This window comes from Pinus tabuliformis, chromosome 7 (assembly GCF_031772625.1).
Source record: "Pinus tabuliformis cultivar Carrire ecotype Pingquan chromosome 7, CPIR1, whole genome shotgun sequence".
NCBI classification, from domain to species: Eukaryota; Viridiplantae; Streptophyta; class Pinopsida; order Pinales; family Pinaceae; genus Pinus; species Pinus tabuliformis.
In genome coordinates this window covers 220,145,782-220,168,026 of record NC_142293.1, presented here as the reverse complement: position 1 = coordinate 220,168,026, position 22,245 = coordinate 220,145,782, and the positions used below count along the sequence as shown (strand labels likewise).

Genomic DNA, 22,245 nt, shown 5'->3' with positions numbered 1-22,245 from the left:
AATAAATTAATATAAATTATATAAAAAAAATTATTGAGTAGGTTTAATAGTTAACAACATACCCCTTTGTAAACTTAGTATTCCTGGAAATAGGTCCCTTATTCCATAAACAAAAGAATCTTATACACCAATATGATGTCTAGTTTAGCTATAACTTTAAAATTAAATAATAACAATAATAATAATTAATTAAAATTTAAAATATTTTATTATTCATAAATCTAAATAAATAAATTTAATTTTCAAAATCATAATTATATTCATAATTTTTTATTATATATTATATTAAAATATATTTTTTATTATTTATTGTTTTATCAAATTATGTTATAATTAATTATCCACATAAATACTTCTAAATAATTAAAACTTTAATATATTATTTTTTTTAATTTTTAATTTTTTTTAATTTTTATAAAACATATATATTTTTTATTTCTTAATTAAATAGTACTTTTTATTTATTTTTTTAATCCACAAATATAAATACACAGTTCTATGTTCAAATTCGCTTAAAGTTAACATATGACTACTTTAATATATGACCTTGCGCTAAGGCCAACAAAGAGCCGATCAAAATACACCTTGTGTCAAACCAATCATATTGTCATATATAAATCATATATATAATTCTAAGATATACCTCTCAACCTTGTAATTTATTACTCCATAATTATTGATATAGAGAGAATTTTAACACTATACAGTGACAATATTGATATCTTTAATTAATTTTCCTTATAGTGTTAATGATTTATTAAAAAGTTTAAGAGTTGTTTTTAGTGTGATTTTTGTGAATTTTTTGGTGTCGTAGAAAAAATTGAGGTGAAATCTTGATTTATGTTATTTAAACTAGTTTTTTGACTGTATATATGGATTCAGCACCCTTGGAAAACCCTTAGGGTACTTTGGCACTTTGATTGCACAGGATTACCCATCAAGCCTGTGATTTCAATAAATTCCTGCAAAACTTTAGAGAAAATTGACTGGAAAAAAGTAAAAACCCCTAGGGCACTTTGATTGCACATGATTACCCATCAAGCTTGTGATTTCAATAAATTCCTGCATGACTTTAGAAAAATTTGACCTGAAAAACCCACACTAAAAACTTCCAAAAAATCGCACTAAAAACAACTTCGTTTATATATATATATATATATATATATATATATATAATTAAATTAATATTTTCAAAACTTATAGTTATATTTTATAAATATAGTTATATTTTATAAATATAATTGTATTTTATTTGTAAACTAAATTGATATGTATCTAATTCCCATCAAAATATAATAAAATACTCTGCTCTATCCCCTATTTGGCAGAATATAGCAAGACTATTTTACATAAAGTTTGTGACAATTATTACATAAACCCTGCATTTCAAGGCCGTCTTCATTTTCCATTTTGGTTTGATCACTATAGCTGTTTTACTATAGCTATATGATCACTATAGCTGTTTTACTACCTAGGATCTCAAAGGGTAAACTGTCCCTTAACTAAGAAATTTGAATGTAACACAATATTCAACTGTTTTTAAATTAAAATACTGCCTACATGCTCATATAATTAAATATCCATATTGAAATTTATAAGCAAAGGTTCCATGTAGTTACATTCATCAAATTCCATTCTGTATCAAAGTTAAGGGAGTTACAGACATACAAATGAAGAATATACTAAAACTAGATTGCCACGATATATAAAAATAACTCAAAATCTTCCCAATTCCAAAGATAACACAATGTAGCACGACAAAGTAGTGTCAACAATAAAATGCACGATAAAACTGCGATGGATCAGATCTAAACCTGTAGCTTTTCCTCCAGAAACTCGAGGATAGTCGCTGGAATAATCCCACGCACGCCCCCTCCGTCAATACTGAGAATTGTTATCCTATCTCCAAACTTTGGTGGCTGATTCTTGGAATTATCATCCATGTTCGATTCTCGATCTACTATTATAAGCCCCGTCGCCTAAAAAAGTCTACTGGTCAGAATTATATTTCTAAAAACAACGGAAAGAACTAAAGAATTTGAATACAGTTGATATGGGGAGTATTTGAGCGGGAGAGATGGTATTTATAAATCCCCACAGCCGACCTAATTGCACCAGATGAGGCATGCATCTTTGTGGCTAGCAAGATGGCTACTTCCCTCGTATCAATCCAAAAATTTGTGGTCATCAAAAACGTGGTCATAAATTAGATTGCCAGTAAAGATACGGTGATTTGGCGGCGGAAAAATAGCAGGATTCAGATACTGTCTGTCTTTGCAAGGCTGTCCAGCAGGACAAGGCTGAAGGATTCCAATAATCCAGGGAATATGGGTTCTGGGAACATGGAATAATTTATATAATTTTAAAATAATTGGAGGGTTGCATATTTGTGGGAACGTGGAATAATTTATATAATTTTAAAATAATCGGAGTGTTGTTTAGCGATGCAGATAGGTTTGAATCAGAAGTAAATACAACTGTATTCTATTATAGTGAGACTGTGTATTAGATTTAGACCATCGTAATGAACACATGCGGGAGTCAGCGCCATTGGAGGTTTCTCAACACATGCTTCCAATGTTGTCGCTGTACGTAAAATATTCTGCGTTCTTAACGCTGTTTGATGCGATGGCAAGACACGGAATAGAATATTAACAACAACTTGCTTGTGAGATTAGATCCAAGTCTTATAACAAGCTCCTTAAGCCAGCGAATCTAGTTTTATAACTAGTTTACATTGTGTAATCAAAAAAAAATAATGTAGAAAATAGCGATTTAGTTTATAACCAGTTTACAATGTGCAACCAGCAAAGCAAAGAATAAAATAGGAACATCGTGCAAGCAGCAAAGCAAAGAATAAGATAGGAAAGAGCAGCTCTATGTTATCTTGGGAAGAAAGAGTGTATTTATTCAAATATTTGTAAACAATTGATTACGCTTTCATGATATTAATTATGATGGTGCCTATCACTAGTCCCTAGTTGGTGGCAGATGATTAGTAATTATTAATCGGCAAGAATCGGTAAGAAATAATATTCTATCACCCGAGATTATTATTGATGTTGAGCTGAATCTAATACCATATTAGGAATGGAGGCACAAAACAATAGCGTTCTTATTTCATTTTCAAACAGTATTATTTATACATGCATGAGCTTGAGAATATGATGCAAATTGTTGTATAAATCCAAAGTTTAATGTTCATGGAAGTCCAAAGTTTAATGTTCATGGAAGTATTGATAAGTATAAAACTAGATTGGTTGCAAAAAGATATTCACAAAATGAAGGAATTGATTATGAATACTTTTTCACTTGTAGTTAAGTTGAACACAATCATGATTGCATTTGCTACAAAACATAATTGAAAAATGTATCAGTTAGATGTCAAATCTGGATTTTGGAACGGTGAGTTAAAAGAAGAAGTTTATTTGGTTCAGCTTGAAGGGTTTGTAAAACAATGACAGGAGCATCTGATTTGCACGTTAAAGAAAATTTTATATGGTTTAAAACAAGCGCCAAGATCTTGGTAAGTGAAAATTGATTCTTTCTTTTATGAGAAAGGTTTTATGAGAAGAAAAAATGATCCTAACTTATACTTCAAGAAAGATGAAGATAGGGATGTTGCTTTTGATAAGTGGGAAGCCAAATTCATGCAAGATTCTAGATCCTTCTAGATCAGATCTTTCTAGATCTCCACACCGCCATTAGTTTCTAGATTTTTCTACACTGCCATTAGTTTCTAGATCATTCCAGATCTCCATCTCAATCATGTTAGATCAGAGAATACATAACACACAACAGATTTATACTCAGAGGCTTAGACGGCAATAACAAAAATGATTTTAGAGACAGACAAATGGAGAAACAACAAGATTACTTAGTTAGAAAAAACGGAATAGATAAAACAATCACTGGAGAACAAAAATCACTTTGCATGCTTTAATATCTATATATGTTCATGATCTTATCATAACAGGAAATGCATCAAAGTTAATTGAAGAAATTAAAAATCAGTTGTCATATGTATTTGAGATGAAGGACCTTGGTGAATTGCATTATTGTTTAGGTCTTGAAGTTTGAAGAGAACCTCACAAGACATTAATTGCACAAAGCAAATATACAAGGAAAATCCTTCAAAGGTTCACAATGATTGAATGCAAGGCGATATTTACTCCTTTAGAACATAATGTCAAATTCTACAGTGATGATGGAACCTTGTATCATCGAATGGTTGGAAGTCTAAACTATCTCACCACTACCAGGCTAGATATAGCATATTCTGTTAGCATACTTCATCAGTTCATGGCTAAGCCTTGTGAAATCCATTGGAAAATAGCAAAGAAAGTCCTAAATATCTGAATGGAACACTTAATTTTGGTATTATGTACAGTGATGAATTCGATGTTGAGTTGACAGGTTATTCTGATTATGACTGAGATGGAAATCTAGATGGCATGAAATCTACTATTGTATATGTGTTCAATATCGGTTCAGGAGAAATATCATGGAGCAGTAAGAAACAATCAATTGTTTTCTTGTCATCCATTGAAGCTGAGAATAAAGTATTAAGAAGTGTTACTTACAAAGCAATATGGCTTAGAAGGATAATTGAAGATGTTGGAGAAATACAACAAGCACCTACAATAATCAGATGTGACAATCAAAGCACTATCAAATTGACAAACAATCCTATATATCATGCAAGGAAAAAGCATATGGACACACAACATCATTTTGAAAGAGAAAAAGTACAATCAAAAGAAATTTACTTATCATATTGTAACACAAATGAAAATGTGGCTCACATATTCACCAAGCCTCTTGGAAAGGCTAAATTTGAAATTTGTAGAAGTAAGTTGTGTGTTGTATAAAATCCAATTTATGTTGTAAGCCTAGTTGAGCCTTAGACCAGCGGGCAAGTTAACATATAGGTCATGATTAAGGGGAGGTGTCAGAATATTAATCACGACGGCGTCGATCATTGTTCCGTAGTCGGCGGTAGATGATTCATAATCAATAGTCAACAGGAATTAGTAAGAAATAATATTAAGTCAGCGGAGATCACTCTTGATCCTTTGGTTCATGCATGTATAAATAATAGTGTTTAAAAAAAATTAAGCAAACTACTATTTTGTGTATCCATCTTTGATAAATGCATTACTTTATTCTTCTTTTTAATTATGGATTGGTCCTAGAAAAAAGAAAAAGAGGTTGAATATATATATATATATATATATATATATATATATATATATATATATATCATTTTACTCAACTTAAAAAAATTATTATGCAAAATATTTAAACTATTTTAATATCTTTGTGATTTGTGGTATTAGTATTTATTTTATGAAATTATTATTTAAGATTATTAAAGCCATTAAAATTATTGAGGGATAGCATTTAAATGAGGTCACATTAACCCTAAATATGGTTAAATTTTAGATATTTTTTTAAAATTATTATAAAATTTCAAACCTAAATCACCATATACAATAAAATCATTTAAAACTAATCATTATTATTAATCATATTTTACAATATAAATATATGAATATAATGATGAACATGTTAAACGTATATTGATTTTCTTGGTATAAATTAATTAAATTTTTAAAATTAGTTGAAAATTATAATGTGTCAAAATAGAATATTAATTAGTTAAATTTAGTCATCTATTCTTTTTTGTCATATATATATATATATATATATATATATATATATAATTTTAATTAAAATTAATGATTTTAATTATATTTTAATTTCGAATTAATTTGCAAGATTATGTAAATAACTTTCCATTTTAATGCCTTGGATGGCGTGTTAGGCCATGAATGTGATGTAGAGCTAATTTTGTGGATGGAAGCGGGTCACGGACATCGAGGCATTTATGGGATCAAACAATATAGGATTCCTTAAAAGTCACGTTTGGTGCGCCTGTAGTACAACCTTGCCTATAGTTGTGAGCAAATGGGTAACAACAATTAATTAACATTTTGTGTAAGGGAGAAAGCCAACACAGTTGATGTCATAGGTGGGGACAGTAGGAAAGGATCCCTAATTAATTATTGTTATGGATTTGGCATTATGAGAAGACACCCACCATCATTTTTAGAGGATGCAGTCTTTGGGTTTATCTTTTGGTTGCTAGCTAACCTATTTCAAAGTATGACTTCACATATCTATTATTTGAATACTCTTTTGAATTTACTTTTATTGTGGTTTATCTAGTTTTGGACTCATCACCTTGTTCTTAGAGGTTGTAGGGGTTGGGTCTCAATTATTGGGAATTTGCGATGGTGGTGGACTAGTAATTTGATTGTCTTCTTTCTATGGTTTTGTCATTAATGGAACCCACATGCAGACATAATAGCAAAGGAAAATGATTGGTCCTTTCCCTTGGAGCACAATTCAAACTACGAGTTCTAGGTAGTGTTATGTGACCCATGTGGAGCAAGACATGGCTTGTACACAAAGCCAGTTCTTATACCAATGTTCAACAAAGCGAAAGGTATTGCCATTAAGGATGTTGATATGTAGGTTTAGAAATTGTGTGAGACCACTGATGCAACTATGATTCTAATAGAGACTTAAGGTTAGGTCCTCGACCTAAGCAACACTAGGATTTATGAGATGAGGTATTTTATATTGGTTGAAATGTATTGGACAATGAAAGATATGGTAGCTCAAGGTGTCTAACCTTCATGAGAGATTAAGGAACAGGATAACACTTTCTTGTAAAATTATCCTCAAAATGTATGGACTGCAAAAGATTCACAAGGAAGGGGCTCCTCTAATGCCAAAATCAATACTATTGGCTCCTCGAGTTATGAATTAGCAAAATATGTTGCCAAGATCCTTACGCCCCTTGTTGTAAATATTAATTAGTTTATTGAGTATTCCAATGATTTTGTTAAAATTATCAAAAATGAGAAAGTGGATCCAAATGACATCCTAACAAGTATTTACATGGTGTCCTTGTTTACCAAAATTCCTATAGGCGAAGCCATTTAAGTTAGTAAGGAAGTTGTGGATCATGAAACAATGAATCTTGTTATGATATGTCTTCACTCCACATTTTTCGATTTCCAAAGAAATTATTATGAAAAAATATTTAGATTTGCAATGGGATTTCCTCTCTGACCAATTGTTGCAAACTTATACATGGGGTACCTTGTGAACAAAGCCTTTGAATCATACCCTTTAAAACCATCTTGGTGGAAGAGATTTTTTGATGACACAAACGTAAAATGGACACATGGTAAAACAAAACTTGATAATTTTTTCAATCACCTTAGTTCTATGTCTTCTGAAATTAAGTTTACTATGGAGATGCAGGAAAACAAAAGCATATAATTCCTAGATGTTTTTGTTACCAGAAAATAAGATGGTACATTGAGACATTGAGTCTTCAGAAAGAACTCACACAGAGAGTTACCTCCATGATGATTCCTATCATCATCCTAATAAAAAATTTGGTTTCCTCAATACTCTTTCTATCAAGGCCCTTAGAATATTGAATGTCGAGTACTTAGATGAAGAGAAGAAGCACTTGACTACAATCTTTAAAAATATAGGATACAAGGACAAGGACATTAGGAAGGTTATAAGAATAGTTGAAGGAAAGGTTAGCTCCCAATTCCCTCAAACACATTTTTTTTAAGGTGTACCTTCCTTACAATCAAGGAGTTACTAACAAGATTGCAAGGATTTTGGTTAAGGATATATCCACTCGTTTCAAGACAACATGAACAATCAAGCAAAGAATGAGAGCTATGAAATACAATATTGATCAACATCAGCTTAAAGGAATCTAGAAAATTGATTGCTCTTGTGCTAAAATTTATATTGGAGATTAGGGTGTTCCTTGCGAAGAACACTAAAGGAGCATGGAGCAAATATTAAATAATGGAAGATCGCATACTTCATCCCTTTTTTAACACCCCTTGAAAGTTAAGCATAATGTTTTGTTAGAAAATGCTAGGATCATCACTAAGGAGGACCACTATTAGAAGAGAAAGATCAAGGAAGTCCTTGAGATAATGAAACATCCACATAATCTCAAGAGAGATGGTGGTATTGGGATTAATGGCAATTGGTTTCCTTTAATCAAACAAATTGGTTCAGCCAACTCTTCTCAAATGTAACCTCTCATATATGAATCTCTCTCCCTAGCTTGAATTCATATAATATTTTAACTTATAATAATAAATTACATTATAAAAATTTAACATATAAATTTTAATTTAATTTAATTATAACATCTTCATTTAATATACTTTAATTATAATTATTATACGTAACATTAATTACATTATTTAATATAATTTTTTTTGTGAATAAGATAAAATATATTACTGCATGAAAACTGTATTTATAAAAGGTTGGATTGTGCGAGAAAAACTCTCCAGCACAAGGGAAATAAATATTTCCTTCAGCAGGGTCATCATCCAGGCTAACAAGCAACTCTTGACTATTGCCTTCCTACATGATTGTGGCCATTGGACTACTGGAGGAAGCATTAGTTGCCTCCTTTTTGACACTAGGGGATCCTTCAAATGGCAAGCAAACCCCCATGGTAACCTGATTCTTCAGCATAGTGTAATGTGGAGAATCCATAGCGACGAAGCGATAATGGTGGAATGATTCCATCTTGTTCGTAAGCTTGCCAATTTTCTCTTCCACTGCCTTGGATATTTTAGCCTACTCCAACATTGATAGACTGAGGAGCATTTTCATCTACCATGAGAGGTCGATTGCACCAGTGTACAGTTTCTCCTTGGCCGTAGTGAGACTTGGATCAAGGATCCACGCAAATTCCTTCGCCACCTCTTCTGAGGACACCCCTCATCTAAGGACCCTTGCCTGAGCTTCAAGGTTAGCAATCTGTTCCTGTGTCTCATGGTTAACAGCTATGGAATAATTCAGGGTAGCTCTCCTAGCAGAAGATTTGGTTCTGGTGGTTGGTGGAGAACCCCGGTTGTTCCAACGGGAAGGGTCATGACCACGACCACAACCACGACTAGGAGTCGGCCTTGAACCACGTTTGGGTGCCATGAAAGGGGGAGGGTATATCAACAAGATAACAGTGAAAGGGATCCTACAGAAACAAGAGGCAACAACAGGCAAGGTGACAGGGAGGAGCAGGTGTAAGGGGGTATACATAGGGGCTGGAGAGAATCGAGGGGTGAGGGGATCAGAGGCAGGGAATCAATGCGAGTCATGGGAGGTACCAGAGGTAGGTGAGGGAGGTTGTACCAAAAGAGAATGATAGGATGGATGGACGATGCCCTAGAGGGGATACAAAGCTTCTGATAGCTCCTTTGGCATGGCAGTCATTGGGATTGCGGCATCGGGCAGATTTCCTTTAGTATTGCCTTTGGCCAAGCAACTGCTATCATAATAATTGAGACTTGAGATCTCAAAGAAATTAGTGCACGTTATTCTTATTGTCCTTTCCATTGATGGTTTCACATTGCTGACGCAACTTGTTGTGCTTTGGGTCAATCCATGCCATTGTTCATAGACGATAGTTTCCCACTGTACCTTCATTCGCTAGTCTATCAGTCAGGCCATTCCCATTGTGCCCGATAGCTTGGAAATGAAGCCTTCTCACCCTCTCTATGTGGCCTTTTATTTTTTGGAGGATTCTATTTAGGCACTAGTTCTCTGACACCCTAGCAGCTTCCATGCCCTGCTATAATTCACGGCTAGCCTGAGTTGTCAGCATCGAGTCCCCTTCGGTGATCAGGGGTCCAAAGTTGTGGAGTTTGGCAATGGCCAACCCATGTTCTAGGGCCTATAATTCTGTTATGTTATTGGTAGTGTTTCCAATATTTCTCACATAGATCCATAAGATTTACCCATGCGAGTTCTGGAAGACACCCCCGAAGCCTTCTCTTCCCGGGTTACCTTTCGCTACCCTATCATAGTTTAGTTTGAGAGTGCCTATCTCCGGGGGAGACCAGTGGTCTGCATTTCCCCGATTTCCCAAAATTCTTGAGGCCTTGGAGTACTAGGTGAGATGAAGATCTAGGAGGGTAAGAATACGCAGTTCCAAACTACTAGGAGGGTCATTGGGGAACTGAAGAGTGGAATAAGCCACCGTTTCTCTAATGGGTTGCATGACTATGGACAAAACAACCTCTTCCTGGTTGTGGATTCCTTTGAAAATTCTTGCATTCCTCTCCTTCCACAGAGCCCAACAAATGATACCTGATAGAAGGTTCGACGCTTTATTCACTAGAGGATTAGGGGATAGGGAGGATCTCTAATTATCAATGGTATTGAGGAGGGAGGAGATATCCCTTTCTAATGTTAGTGTTGGTATCTTCATCCCTCCATCAGTGATCAAATTCTCTTGTTGCATTGCATGTTAGGTGTCTCATCTGATCAGCTGCATTCCATTAGGATCATGTATCATCTGATGGTAGTGGCTTTTTATACATTTTCCCTCATGTTCTTTACCTACTAGCCCATTTTCATACATCTAGATCATCTGCAGTCATTTTTTGTCTTTAAATTTGCAAAAGTCATTTTTAGGGTTTTAAGTCTCATTAGGTCTAGGGTTTCGTCAATAAAGTCTTGTAAACGCTCAATAAAAGGTCTGTAGGCGCGTGAGGAGGTCAAATAAAGTTTCAGTAACAATAATTTCCATAATCACATGCTCAATGATTGATTTTTCCTCAAAACCATGTTTTGAGGAAAAACAGAGTTTTTATGTTTTCATGTACAAATTTGATGTAATTTCATTTTTTCCTTATGTAATAACTTCAGAGGCAGCCGTGGTCACCTTGCCAAGCCTATGCAACTTCACCACCTGCAAAAGAAACAAAAAAGTCAAAGCATTCAGTTCATTAAAGGCAAAAATAAGGTAAACTGCCCAAAAACAGAGTTTTAAAAGCAAGTCAAAATCAAACATTAGAAAAGTGGGTTTTTGTAAGTGAAAAATCAAAACCATGTGTATATAAAGTGTATTCATATCAATAAGTTTCATTTGTGTCCTCAAGAGAAAGAGAGAAAGTGTATTGGTCTTCCAAAAGCCAAGAGAGTGATTTTTGTGCCAAAACATGGGAAAACCTAGGCGCGGCGCACTGGGGCGTGGGCGCGGTGCACTCATCCGGCACGGCACATTGGGCAGCATTCAGCAGTGTAATTTTACAAGGGGCACGGTGCACAGAGCAGGCATGGTGCACCTGTGAGGTGGCGTGGCGCACAGGTCTACAAGGCCCGAAAACGCTCACAACTTCCTCCAAACTCTCAAAATTGCTAAATTCTCCATTGTTCAAGTAAGTTGATGCTCCCTCATGACCAATGAATGAGTTTTTCTTAGTCTTCTTGGTGATTTAATAGGGAAATACTGAAACCCTATATCCTTACAGTTTTATTAAAAACCATTGCATAGGGTTTACAAATTGTATTTTTTGCTACTAAACCTACTCCTCTCAGTTTCACTCCCTTACTCCTTCACTCCCTCACTTCATTTTCTCTCTCCCTTTTTCCTATTCCATAATCCCCATATCCTCAAAACTACTAATCCTAAATCCCTAGTCCCACTATCCCAAACCCTAGTCTAAATATCCCCAAACCCTAATTGTTGTCCCAAAGCCTAAATATTATTCCCTAAACCCTTTTATTCCCCCAAAACTTGTCAGTAAAATTCCCAAACCCCTCATACACATTCCCTCCATAGTCCCTCATACATTCATATCTTTGGCAGCAAAAACCTAAAGACACCATAAAATCTCTTCATACTCATCTAAGAAAATTCAAACATTGGCAAACATGGAGTCATATTCTTCCTATGACAGAGATGAGGAGACAGTCAGTGATTCTTCTAGAGAAATGCATGCACCAAGGAGGCCTCACAAGGGTGGAAAACACAACCGGGAGGAGCCTATTTCACTTGCTGAGCTGTTGGCTTGTCCTCTTGTTGTTACATGCTTTCAACACCAATCTTGTTATCATTTCTGTGAGATGGTGGAGAGAGTCAAGTACCACCATGAGTTGGCCAGATTGTTTGTGCTCCATCTTCATAATGCTCAACTCACTTTGGCAGGTGTGACATTCACCTTGACACCTGAGACTATTGCTCAGGCAACCGGCATTCCAAATGTAGGTGAGTAGTGGAATAAGAGGCAGTTGATAGACAGAGAGAATTATGAGCCTTACATCAAGGCTGGCTTTCAGAGACATATCAGTAGAGTTTTTCATTTCCAGTATTTGCAGGACACTTATGCTCCCTTGATGAAACTCATAATTAGATATTTCAGCTATGAGGGAAAATTTTCTCGTCTGTACGCCTATCATATCAGATTGTTGATGCACTTTACTAGGGTGAGGATGATGAACCTCCCTTATTTCATTTTCCATAACATTGAGAAGATGACCACCTTAGTGTAAAGGAAACCTCCTCAACAATAGTATAACAGTATATATCATTTTGCACTAATCAAAATTGTGGTCTTGCATCATCTTGGTTTATTGAAAATTTCATGGGAGAATTTCATTGCACATGAGGTCTTTACAGGTCCTCAAGTACCCCTGGCAGTTTTTCATGAGGCATGAGGGCCTTCACATCAACAGGAGATTCATGAGACACAAACCACTAGTGTGCCAGTGTTTGTCACATACCAAAAGGGCACTAGAAGGTTGTTTGCAGCAGCAAAACGAGTACTATCTCCACCCGGGGTGGAAGGGGTCTCATTTCCTCCATCAACAGAGTAGGTACAGGACAAGGGCAAGTAGCCCTTACATGATGAGGGACCTTCAGGAGGTCAAGAGACAGATTTCATTCTTATTCAGGATGATGACACCGATTTGGGCTCCCAAAGCTCAAAGCTCAAGGAGATCATTCAGGAACAACAAGTTGACATTCATGATTTGTCTCTCAACCTAGAAAGAGCCAAATGGATAATCAAATATCTGGAGCAAAGAAACAAACAGCTAGAGGATCAACAAACCATCATGGAGCTACAAAACATACGAGAAAACTGGCAAGCTGCCAAGAGGAGGAAAATCAAGTTGACACCACTTGAACAAGAAATTGATGCTGATCATGAATCTTGGCTTGAGAGGGAAAATATGCACTTGGAAAAGATGCTAGAGAAGGCCAACAGGGAGAAAAAGATGTTGAGGCACATGGCCTACCACTACTTGGCGAGAAACAAGGTGTGCAAAGCAAGAATTAGGATTTTGAAGGCCAAGTTGAAGAAAGCATCGAGGAAGCGAAAAGAGCAAGATAGACTCCAGATCTTGGCTGAGGCTTCCTTAGCCCAACACAACACTTGATGAGGAACACTCAGCCCAAATTTCAAGAAATTTTGGAAACTTTTTGCAATTTTGAAATTTTTGGCCTAAAAAACAGGTTTTTCTGCCTGATGCGCCATACCACTTGGCGCACGCTTTTGTTAGACACCTCATTTTGAGGAAAACTCAACATTTTTGGATTTTTCATGGAAAAATATGAACGCCCTCACGTGGCCAAGAAAATTTGACAGGTTTTGAGCTTCCAAAAAGGTTAAAAACACCTCAAAAATGACCTTTCTGCCCCTTTTTGGACATACAAGGAGTATTGTTGGGAGAACTCAGTTTTGGAGGGGTACATGGAGGCCAAATTTAGAAATTCCACTTGTTCTGGAAAGTAGACAGACATAAATTTCCAACAAGACCACTTGGAGAAAATTTGGTGCATAGGAAGGCCTCTAAAATTAGCTACAAAAAGGCGTTATGCATAGGGAAATCAGTGCAATGCATGGGATGAAATTTGCTCATTTTAGCCAAAAAACTTTGTTTTTCACCTTGTTTCTTCACAGTTTGACTTTTCACTTTCCAGTAGTCAAACTTATGATGTAATTTAATGTGACTTGATGGATTTTGATGTAATTATGCTAAATTTTCACTCATAGAGGTAGATTCATCCATGAAAAGGTAGTTTGCAACTGAATGAATCAGTTCCCTAGTTTTTAGAGGCAAGTTGTTCCACTACCTACTTTTTAGTTCTCAATTTAGAATTTTTTGGAACAGCTCCTAAACTTATGAGCTCGACCCCTAGAGGCTAGGATAAAATGTTGGTTGCCTATATCTTGTAATTTTTCAGTCATTGGAGAAGGTTGAACTTTTTTGAATGCTCTGAGCATTATTGTACACTCATTTTTCAGTAGTTTGGCAAAGGAAGAGACCAGGGTTTACAACACTTTATGAGATTCTTGTGGCAACTTGATTTGGTATTGTGTTTCCTTCTGTAATCGCAAGTTTACATTTTTTTTATGTATGCCATTATCTCTCTTTGTTCATCTTAACTAAATGAAGCAAGGATAAAGGTAGAATTCATTGATTTGCAGTGCTCTACCTAGGGTTTCGTTTAGTTATTTATGTTTTCATATGTTTGAAGAGGATCCCTGAGACTTTCATGCCCTCTCCAACTCCTGACCAGTCTAAAAGCTCTCCATCTCACTCAATTTGAAGTACTAAACCATTTGCCTACCTCGCCCCATAGAGGTATCTGCAAGACTGTGTCCATTACCTGGACCCAAATCTGCCTTTCACAATTGAGCCAGTAAACCCATTTTAAATTCAATCAAACACATCGGTACACATACCTAGCCTAAAATCAGTCATCACGTCAGTCATCTCAAGCCTCATTGATCATATTTTTCTTAGATTGACAAGGAGAGAGCCCTCTCCCGACCTGGTAGGGCTAGCTACCAGGTTAAGTGTGGTTTGATGTTACCCTAGATCATGCCTTTCTCAGCCTGAGGCAGATTTAGGCCCTAACATCCAAAACCTTGAAAACTAAATAGACCCAATTCCATAACTTGTTTGTGAAGGGGCACTTGTTCAGAAAATGTGTAGTTGTTTCTTCCTTTTGCTCACAAAGATTGCATCTAGAGTGGAAAATTTACCCTTTCTTCCTTAAGTTGTCCCAGGTTAGAATTTTTTTTTGCATGATGAGCCATAAAAAAGGGTTATTTTAGGCTAGTATTTCCTCTCCCAAAGAGTCTTCCATTTTCACTCCATTTGATGTTGGTCATGGAGCGTAATGTAGTTGTAATTTTCCTTTAAGTTGAAGTGTCCGACCACATTCTTCCCCCATATGATCTTTTCCTCAATGGTTTCAACTTGAATTTGTCTTTTCTGGAGTTCACTCGAGAGCTCCTGCCACTCCAGAGGGTTAGGTGGGGGTTCCCAATATTTTTCGTCTAACCATTCCCTCCAGTTTTCATTGCCATTACTTGATTTCCAGTATTGGTTGACCCTTTTCTTGCCCTTGTTTTGCATACCTATCCGAATCTGTCTGAATTGATCATGGATAAGACCCAACCTTTGTTGCCATGCATCTTCCAAAAATAGTGCTTTGTCCCCATTTCCCACCTCCCAAAAAATGTGATTATGTATGAATGCTCTGTTGTCCCAAGCCTCGTTCCATATGGCAGAGCCCTTAATGGTCCCATTGAGCCTGATGAGATGTTCATGCAAATGGGTAGGAACATATTTTGCTTTACAAACAATTCCCTAGGGGGAGTTTGGGTTTGCAATCAATCGCCACAATGTTTTGTCTCCCAGGGATTTCACTAAGAGTTCAGGGTCCCTCAAATCGAGACTGCTTGCTCTTTTGGGTTTACACAACTTGTCCCAAGCCACCAACAACCACTTCTGCTTCTTTTATGAGCCTCTCCACAGGAAATTTCTCTGGAGGTTTCTGAGAGTGTTGGAGATGGATTTGGGGGCCGCAAGGGCAAAATACAAATATTAGGGTATGGCCTGCAACATAGACTTGACTTGAAGAAAACGACCTACCAGATTGAGAGATCTGAATGTCCAATTAGCAAGTACTTTTTCCATTTTGGTGATAAGACATTCCCAAGTTGAACGAGTCAAGCGCTTGTCAGAAAGAGGGACTCCAAGGTATTTTGAAGGGTGGTTGCATCTCTGAAATTCCATTATATAATATAATTTTTATTTAGTAGGATTTATTATAATAAATATAATGTAGTATTAGATTTATTAATACACATTATCATTTAATAATCATTTACAAAATATGCACTTTATTAATTTATATACATTAATTATTAGAATATTATACATAAATATTTTTCATTTCTAGGGTTTTCTTAGCTCGCCTTTTATAGTTTTCAGATTTCTTTTTATAACTTTTATTTATTCCTCCATTTTTTCTCATCTTTCTTTAATAATTATCTTGATGATGGTTCCTCTTTGGGATTCAAAATGTCAACAACTTTCAAATACTATTGTGGAAAATCCAAACTCTTTATCTACAAAAGAAAACTAGAAAAGTCTAAAATCTAACAATCTACAATTGTAGATCTATAACAATAACCCTTGATTTTCAAGGGAAATTTTGATTCTTTCGTGAGGAGGATATTTGGTATTCAAATTTCAGTTAAACAAGCTACAAAGGGATATAAAAAGGTATATGATCACCAAGGATTGAGGGCATCAAAGGCTTCCTTAAAAAATCCAATTCTAATTCCATGTGATCTACTCTTTCTTTTATCCAACCTATCTAGTACTCCTAAAAGCTTGGTTACTACAAAGAGTAGGCAACTCCAGGATCTCTTTGGGAGCATAACCCTTCTTCTATAGATTTTTAGTTTTATATTGTTTAAATTCTAAAAGGTATCATGCATTGTGTCCATGGTAATAGTCTTAGCTCAAATTTAGATAGTGGTCATAAAGGTTACAGTTAAACATTATAAGTTTTTTTTCCCACTGATATCTTATATTATGGTATTTTTTTTCACTCTCAAAAGACCTTGGTTTTAGGATTAGATAATATATGAAATGAAACACTATATTCATCAATAAAACCTAATAAGACCTACTTATTTACCAATCTGAGAATGTATAAATTTTGAAAAATATGTGCATTATATAACCATTTTTAGAGTTTGAGCTTCCCTCAGTAATTTTGAAAAATATGTGCATTATATATCCATTTTTAGAGTTTGAGCTTCCCTCGTTGATTACTGACTAAAAAGTTTCTTCTAGTGGGGAACAAATAAAAAAAGGCTTTTTCTAATCTATGGAATGAAAACTAACTAATCATGTTTATAAAAATAATTCCAACAATGTTTTTCTTGATTGTTCTTTTAGTACAACACTAATTAACTAAAATTATATAGCTATTTAAAATTCTATAATTATGTTACACAAGATTAGTTTAGTTAGTATTAATTATGCCAATAGACTTGTTTATTTTGGAATAGGATTTCCATAATTTTAATTTGATTATCAATAATTATTAGGTGGATGGTAAACGTTTAACGGCCAAGAATTTTTGTACAATATTCTTAGTAGTATTCATGAATCAAAGGTTGAGATTTATCTTCAAAGTAGTTATGTCTTTTTCACCTTTCTAATTAACTTAATTAATTAAAAAAGTATCATATGAATTGGGTTATGGTTTTTTAGGCATGTGGTGTTTATAAGGCATGGTATTGTAACAAAAAATATCCATAGTGAAGTGAGAGTAAATCTTCATTGTTAAGAATTACATGTTTTATTTTAAATGTATATATCTTTTACTTATATACCATCCTACATTTATCTTAACTCTGGGTCTACCAATAGGATAAGACATTGTAAGTTGTAACATTTCTTTTAGAGATTGTCTCTTGGTGCAATTAATTCTTTTTATAATTATTAATAATAATATTAATAATGCAACTTTAATTTAGTTAGTTTTATTGATTTTTTTTTTTAAGAAATGTGAGATGTGTTATGAAATAAAAGTTACAATGGTTATGATGTATTAATGGCTATTGAAATTTACCAACCATTTAATTTGTATAGGAGCGCTAGTCTCATACTTACTTTAAAATCTTAGTTATCAACCTAAATCCATGGATCTACCAAGTACTGAGAGAGATCAAATCTCTTAAGACCTAAATTGTTTTTAGAGTGAAAGGATATCCAATCCCTATACTTGATAGATCTAGAGTTAAAATAGATCTAAACTACTCTTCCTTCTTTAAATTTAAATTAAACTATATTCCACACAATTATAATAATTCAATATTTTTTTTATATATAATTTTTTATTTTATTTTTATTTACATAATAGAATTTAAATTAAACTATATTCCACACAATTATAATAATTCAATGTATTATTTTTAAATTGATATATAATTATTTTTAATTTTATTATTTATTATTTTTATAATAGGACCAAGCATTTTTTTTTTCCAGTGGAAAAAACGGTAACCTTTTATTTAAAAAATGAAAAGTTACACTAGCAGATGCATTGAAGCATTTCCATGAGCTGCCCATTTGGGCTCGAGTGCTTACGCACCTCATGCAACGTTAACAAGCTAACGTGCACAAAGAAAAAGAATGAGAGAGGAGAAAAGAGAAAGGAGAAAAGAGGCAAAAAAATGATTCCGACAGTGAGTAAAAAACTCACGCTTCAAGTTTTTCTCCCCTTTTTCTTTTCGACCTTGCGCCACTCTCCTTGAGTGGGCTCGATCGAAGCTAAGACTAACTGTGTTTCTGCTTTCTGTGAGGCTGTTTCCTTGTCTGAGTCTGAAGTATCTGAGTGGTGATGCCGTTTGATCCCTCCCATGCTTTGTTCCTCAATTGCCTTCTCTGCCTGATTTGGGTGGAGCCGTGAAGTCTTGTTATCTGATGTAGTTTCCTTCTGAGTCTCCATTTCTTGGGGTACTTCTGCATTCTCTGCGGGGGTGTCTTCCTCTTCTGCTTCTGATTCTTCATCATCTGAGTTAGGGGGAGGAAATTGCCATCCTTTCCTCTGCTTCCCTTTCTGCTTCTTTTTACTATTTGCTTTCTTGGCTTCTGGACATGTGCTTTGTAGATGCCCTGTCTGCCTGCATAGCCTGCATCTGAAGGCGGTATTTTCATAGTCTAGTGCTTGCAGCCAATTTTGTTGTTTGTAGATCAGCCTTATGTTGTCTGGCAGCCCTTTGCTTAGATCTACTTCCACACAAATGCGTGCGAAAGTGTATACCCTTTCATCAATCCTCTCCAGATCTGTTTTGATATATCTCCCTATGTTGTTCCCAATTCCTTCCAGTACTCGCTCACTCCAAAAGTGAAGGGGAAGGTTATAGAGATGGACCCAAACCGGCACTTTGGATACAGTCATGTTGTTTGGATCGAAATCTGGGAACCATGGGGTCATGAACAGCCCTGATGTTCCCCAGAACCAAGGCCCATCTCTAATGATTGTGTCTCTGACTTCCGAGGATGCAAATCTGACTATGAAAAACCCCTTGGAGCATAAATGTATATCACATTCCATGGTCCAAGTGGTGAAAATCCAATGAAATAGATCTGTTGGTTTTGGCCAGAAGTTGTTAAAACGGTAGATTAGGGCCTGCGTTTCATAGGACTTAATGAAATCATCAAGTCCTAACGAATCAAAGTTAAGGGCTGGGGTTTGCCCTAGCTAATCTACTATGTATGGTCTAGGTATATATCTGCCTTGATCTGGAGAGGACCCTGAATCTTTGTTGCCCTGAAGAATGTTTTTGTAGGAGGAGCCTCCCTTGGGTTGTTGCTGAGGAGCTGTCTTTTTCCCCTTGTCCCCTCCTGGGGAGCTTTGCTGTCCCTGGGCCAAAGCCCCTCCTCTCAGCCTGAGGTTTAGGACAATGGTTGTTTCTGGACCGATCTCATAACTTTCCAGGGTTCTATTATCCTGGAGGGACCACCTACCACTGACCAGATGTTGTAGCTGGACAGGACATCCCGTCAATGCCCAGATTTGCTGTTTCAGCTGCATGATGGTGCTATCTGCATGAACCCACACTAATCTAGATTTCCCCTCTGGGGTTTTAATGAAAATCTGAAAGTGTGTTATTGTTACCTGTGACCTGGGTTTCGGTTGGGTTCCTGATCCGCCTGATCCATTGTCGCTGTGGATCTGCCAGTGCTCTGTTTGTGAGTAATCTTCCAGATCTGACCTCTTTGTGGGTCGTTCTTACATTTGCATGTCGATGTCTATAAAACCTCTGCTCAATCTATGAATCTTGCCCCCTATCTGCTGCCTGGGTTCTAACTGTTCTCAAGGATTGGCCAGGTCCAATAGATCCGGCCCAGATCTATACTATTTGAGCCAATTTGTTGAGAGAGGGGGCAGATCTGCATCGTGCAGTCCCCCTGCAGCGATCGAAACAGTTGGAAAAGCCGTAGATCCCAACCCGTCCACACTCTGGGCCTTTACATTTTCTTTAACCCGCCTGAAATCGTACCTTTCGACGGAGGCTTCGTCCTGGAGTCTTTGAGGGAGCGCGAGGGAAAAGTTTTCGCCTGGATCCGACCTGAGAACTTGCTGGTCGCCGACGAGAGAAAGCCTGTAATGTCTTGAGGGATCATACGGCACGGGGAAGGTTGCATGCCAGAAATGAAGCTCCGCAGCCTGAATCCAGGACGTTTTTTGCTGTCCCTGCTTCATTTCCCACGCTCCCAACACTTGCTCCGACCCGCAGACCCTCCAGATCTGGCCCCATTGCGTGGATCTGAAGCTCGAAAAAACCCTGTGAATGCGCGTGATCGGCGAGGGTTCGAAGCCGTTGCTTGCCATCGGTGAAGGTCCCTCTTCCTCTCCGCTTCTCTCTCTGTGACCTTTTCATAATAGGACCAAGCATTATATCATCTCTTTCTTTAATATTAGAGCGGCTCTTAACAAAAAAATCATTATTTTTTTAATTTCTATTTAACTAATAATGATATTTATCCTATTTATTTAATTTTTAAAAAATCAAATAAATAAATAAATAAATAATATATATATATATATATATATATATATATATATATATATATATATATATATATATATATATATATATATATATATATATATATATATATATATCAACATGATCAATATTTAACGATTAAATACAAATAGACACCTATCAAATTTATCCCATTAATATATGTTAACATATATTAATTTAACGCGTAGAAGGTGCGGTTGCAAGGCACTAAAATATTAGCGACTTGCGTGCCATGATATGAAGATAAGATTGCCAATGCTGCATATGGATCCACGAAATCGCGATCAGAGTTATTTTACATCGTGTATTCAAAGAAAATGATAAACTAAAAATAAGCTATCTTACGTTTCCAAAACAAAGTATCCATTAAACGATATTGACAAATCGTGATTACTGATATTCAAATAACAAAAAAAACCATGATCATAGAGATAGAGATCTTATAATGTATTCTCAAGCAAAGGATAAAGCCCACAATAGGAATCCATTGTATCTTTTAAAAACAGGGGGATAATAGGTTTGACCAATAGCAGTGTAGGTGTTGTTGAGAGTGATGAGAAAGCCACCCCTACTCACTATGCTGGATGTCATAGAGTTATAGATCTAGTTAGGGTTTTCATTGACTTAGGTTTAGCTATTTAAAATACCGGTGAGATTACTGCAAATTGATTTTAAACAACCAAATATATACTATGCATTTCAAATACTAATTTTTCCTTAAAAGATAAGTTCAAGGACACATCTATTAATATTTATATGTTAAAATATTTGATTATTTAACCATATGTAATTTTCAAAATACAATTTTATTTCAAAAATTTAAAAGTTATATATTTATATATAAATAAATTTTCCACTCCTCACACATATTAGTGTATTTCAAATACTATTTTTTCCTAAAGGTCAAGCTCAAGGAAACATCCATTAATATTTATATGTTAAAATATTTAATTATTTAACCACTTGTAATTTTCAAAATATAATTTTATTTCAAAAATTAAAAAATTATATATATATCCTTAAAAGATAAGTTCAAGGACACATCTATTAATATTTATATGTTAAAATATTTGATTATTTAACCATATGTAATTTTCAAAATACAATTTTATTTCAAAAATTTAAAAGTTATATATTTATATATAAATAAATTTTCCACTCCTCACACATATTAGTGTATTTCAAATACTATTTTTTCCTAAAGGTCAAGCTCAAGGAAACATCCATTAATATTTATATGGTAAAATATTTAATTATTTAACCACTTGTAATTTTCAAAATATAATTTTATTTCAAAAATTTAAAAACTATATATATATCGTTGCTCAATTATAGCCTAACATGTTAAGACAACTAAACAAAAACGATAGTTGGAAATCAAGTAAAAGTTAGATTTCTACTTTTTCTTCATAAACATTTTAAGTTCCCTCTTACTTTTCTTTTTTTTAATTATTATATAAATATTATTTTTTAATATTAT

At 35.0% G+C, this 22,245-nt stretch overlaps 1 protein-coding gene across 1 annotated transcript in view; it reads right to left on the bottom strand.

The window, feature by feature from the left end:
- Positions 1 to 19,893, bottom strand: part of LOC149246648 (patatin-like protein 2) — a 33,787-nt gene extending 13,894 nt beyond the window's left edge. Inside the window, exons 1-3 of the mRNA XM_089442100.1 lie at positions 19,850 to 19,893; positions 8,866 to 9,100; positions 1,815 to 1,979 (exon numbers count right to left, since the gene is read on the bottom strand). Of these exons, the coding sequence (XP_089298226.1) occupies positions 1,815 to 1,979; positions 8,866 to 9,100; positions 19,850 to 19,893 (444 nt within the window). The remainder of the gene's footprint in view (positions 1 to 1,814; positions 1,980 to 8,865; positions 9,101 to 19,849) is intronic.
- Between the last annotated feature and the right edge of the window lie 2,352 nt (positions 19,894 to 22,245).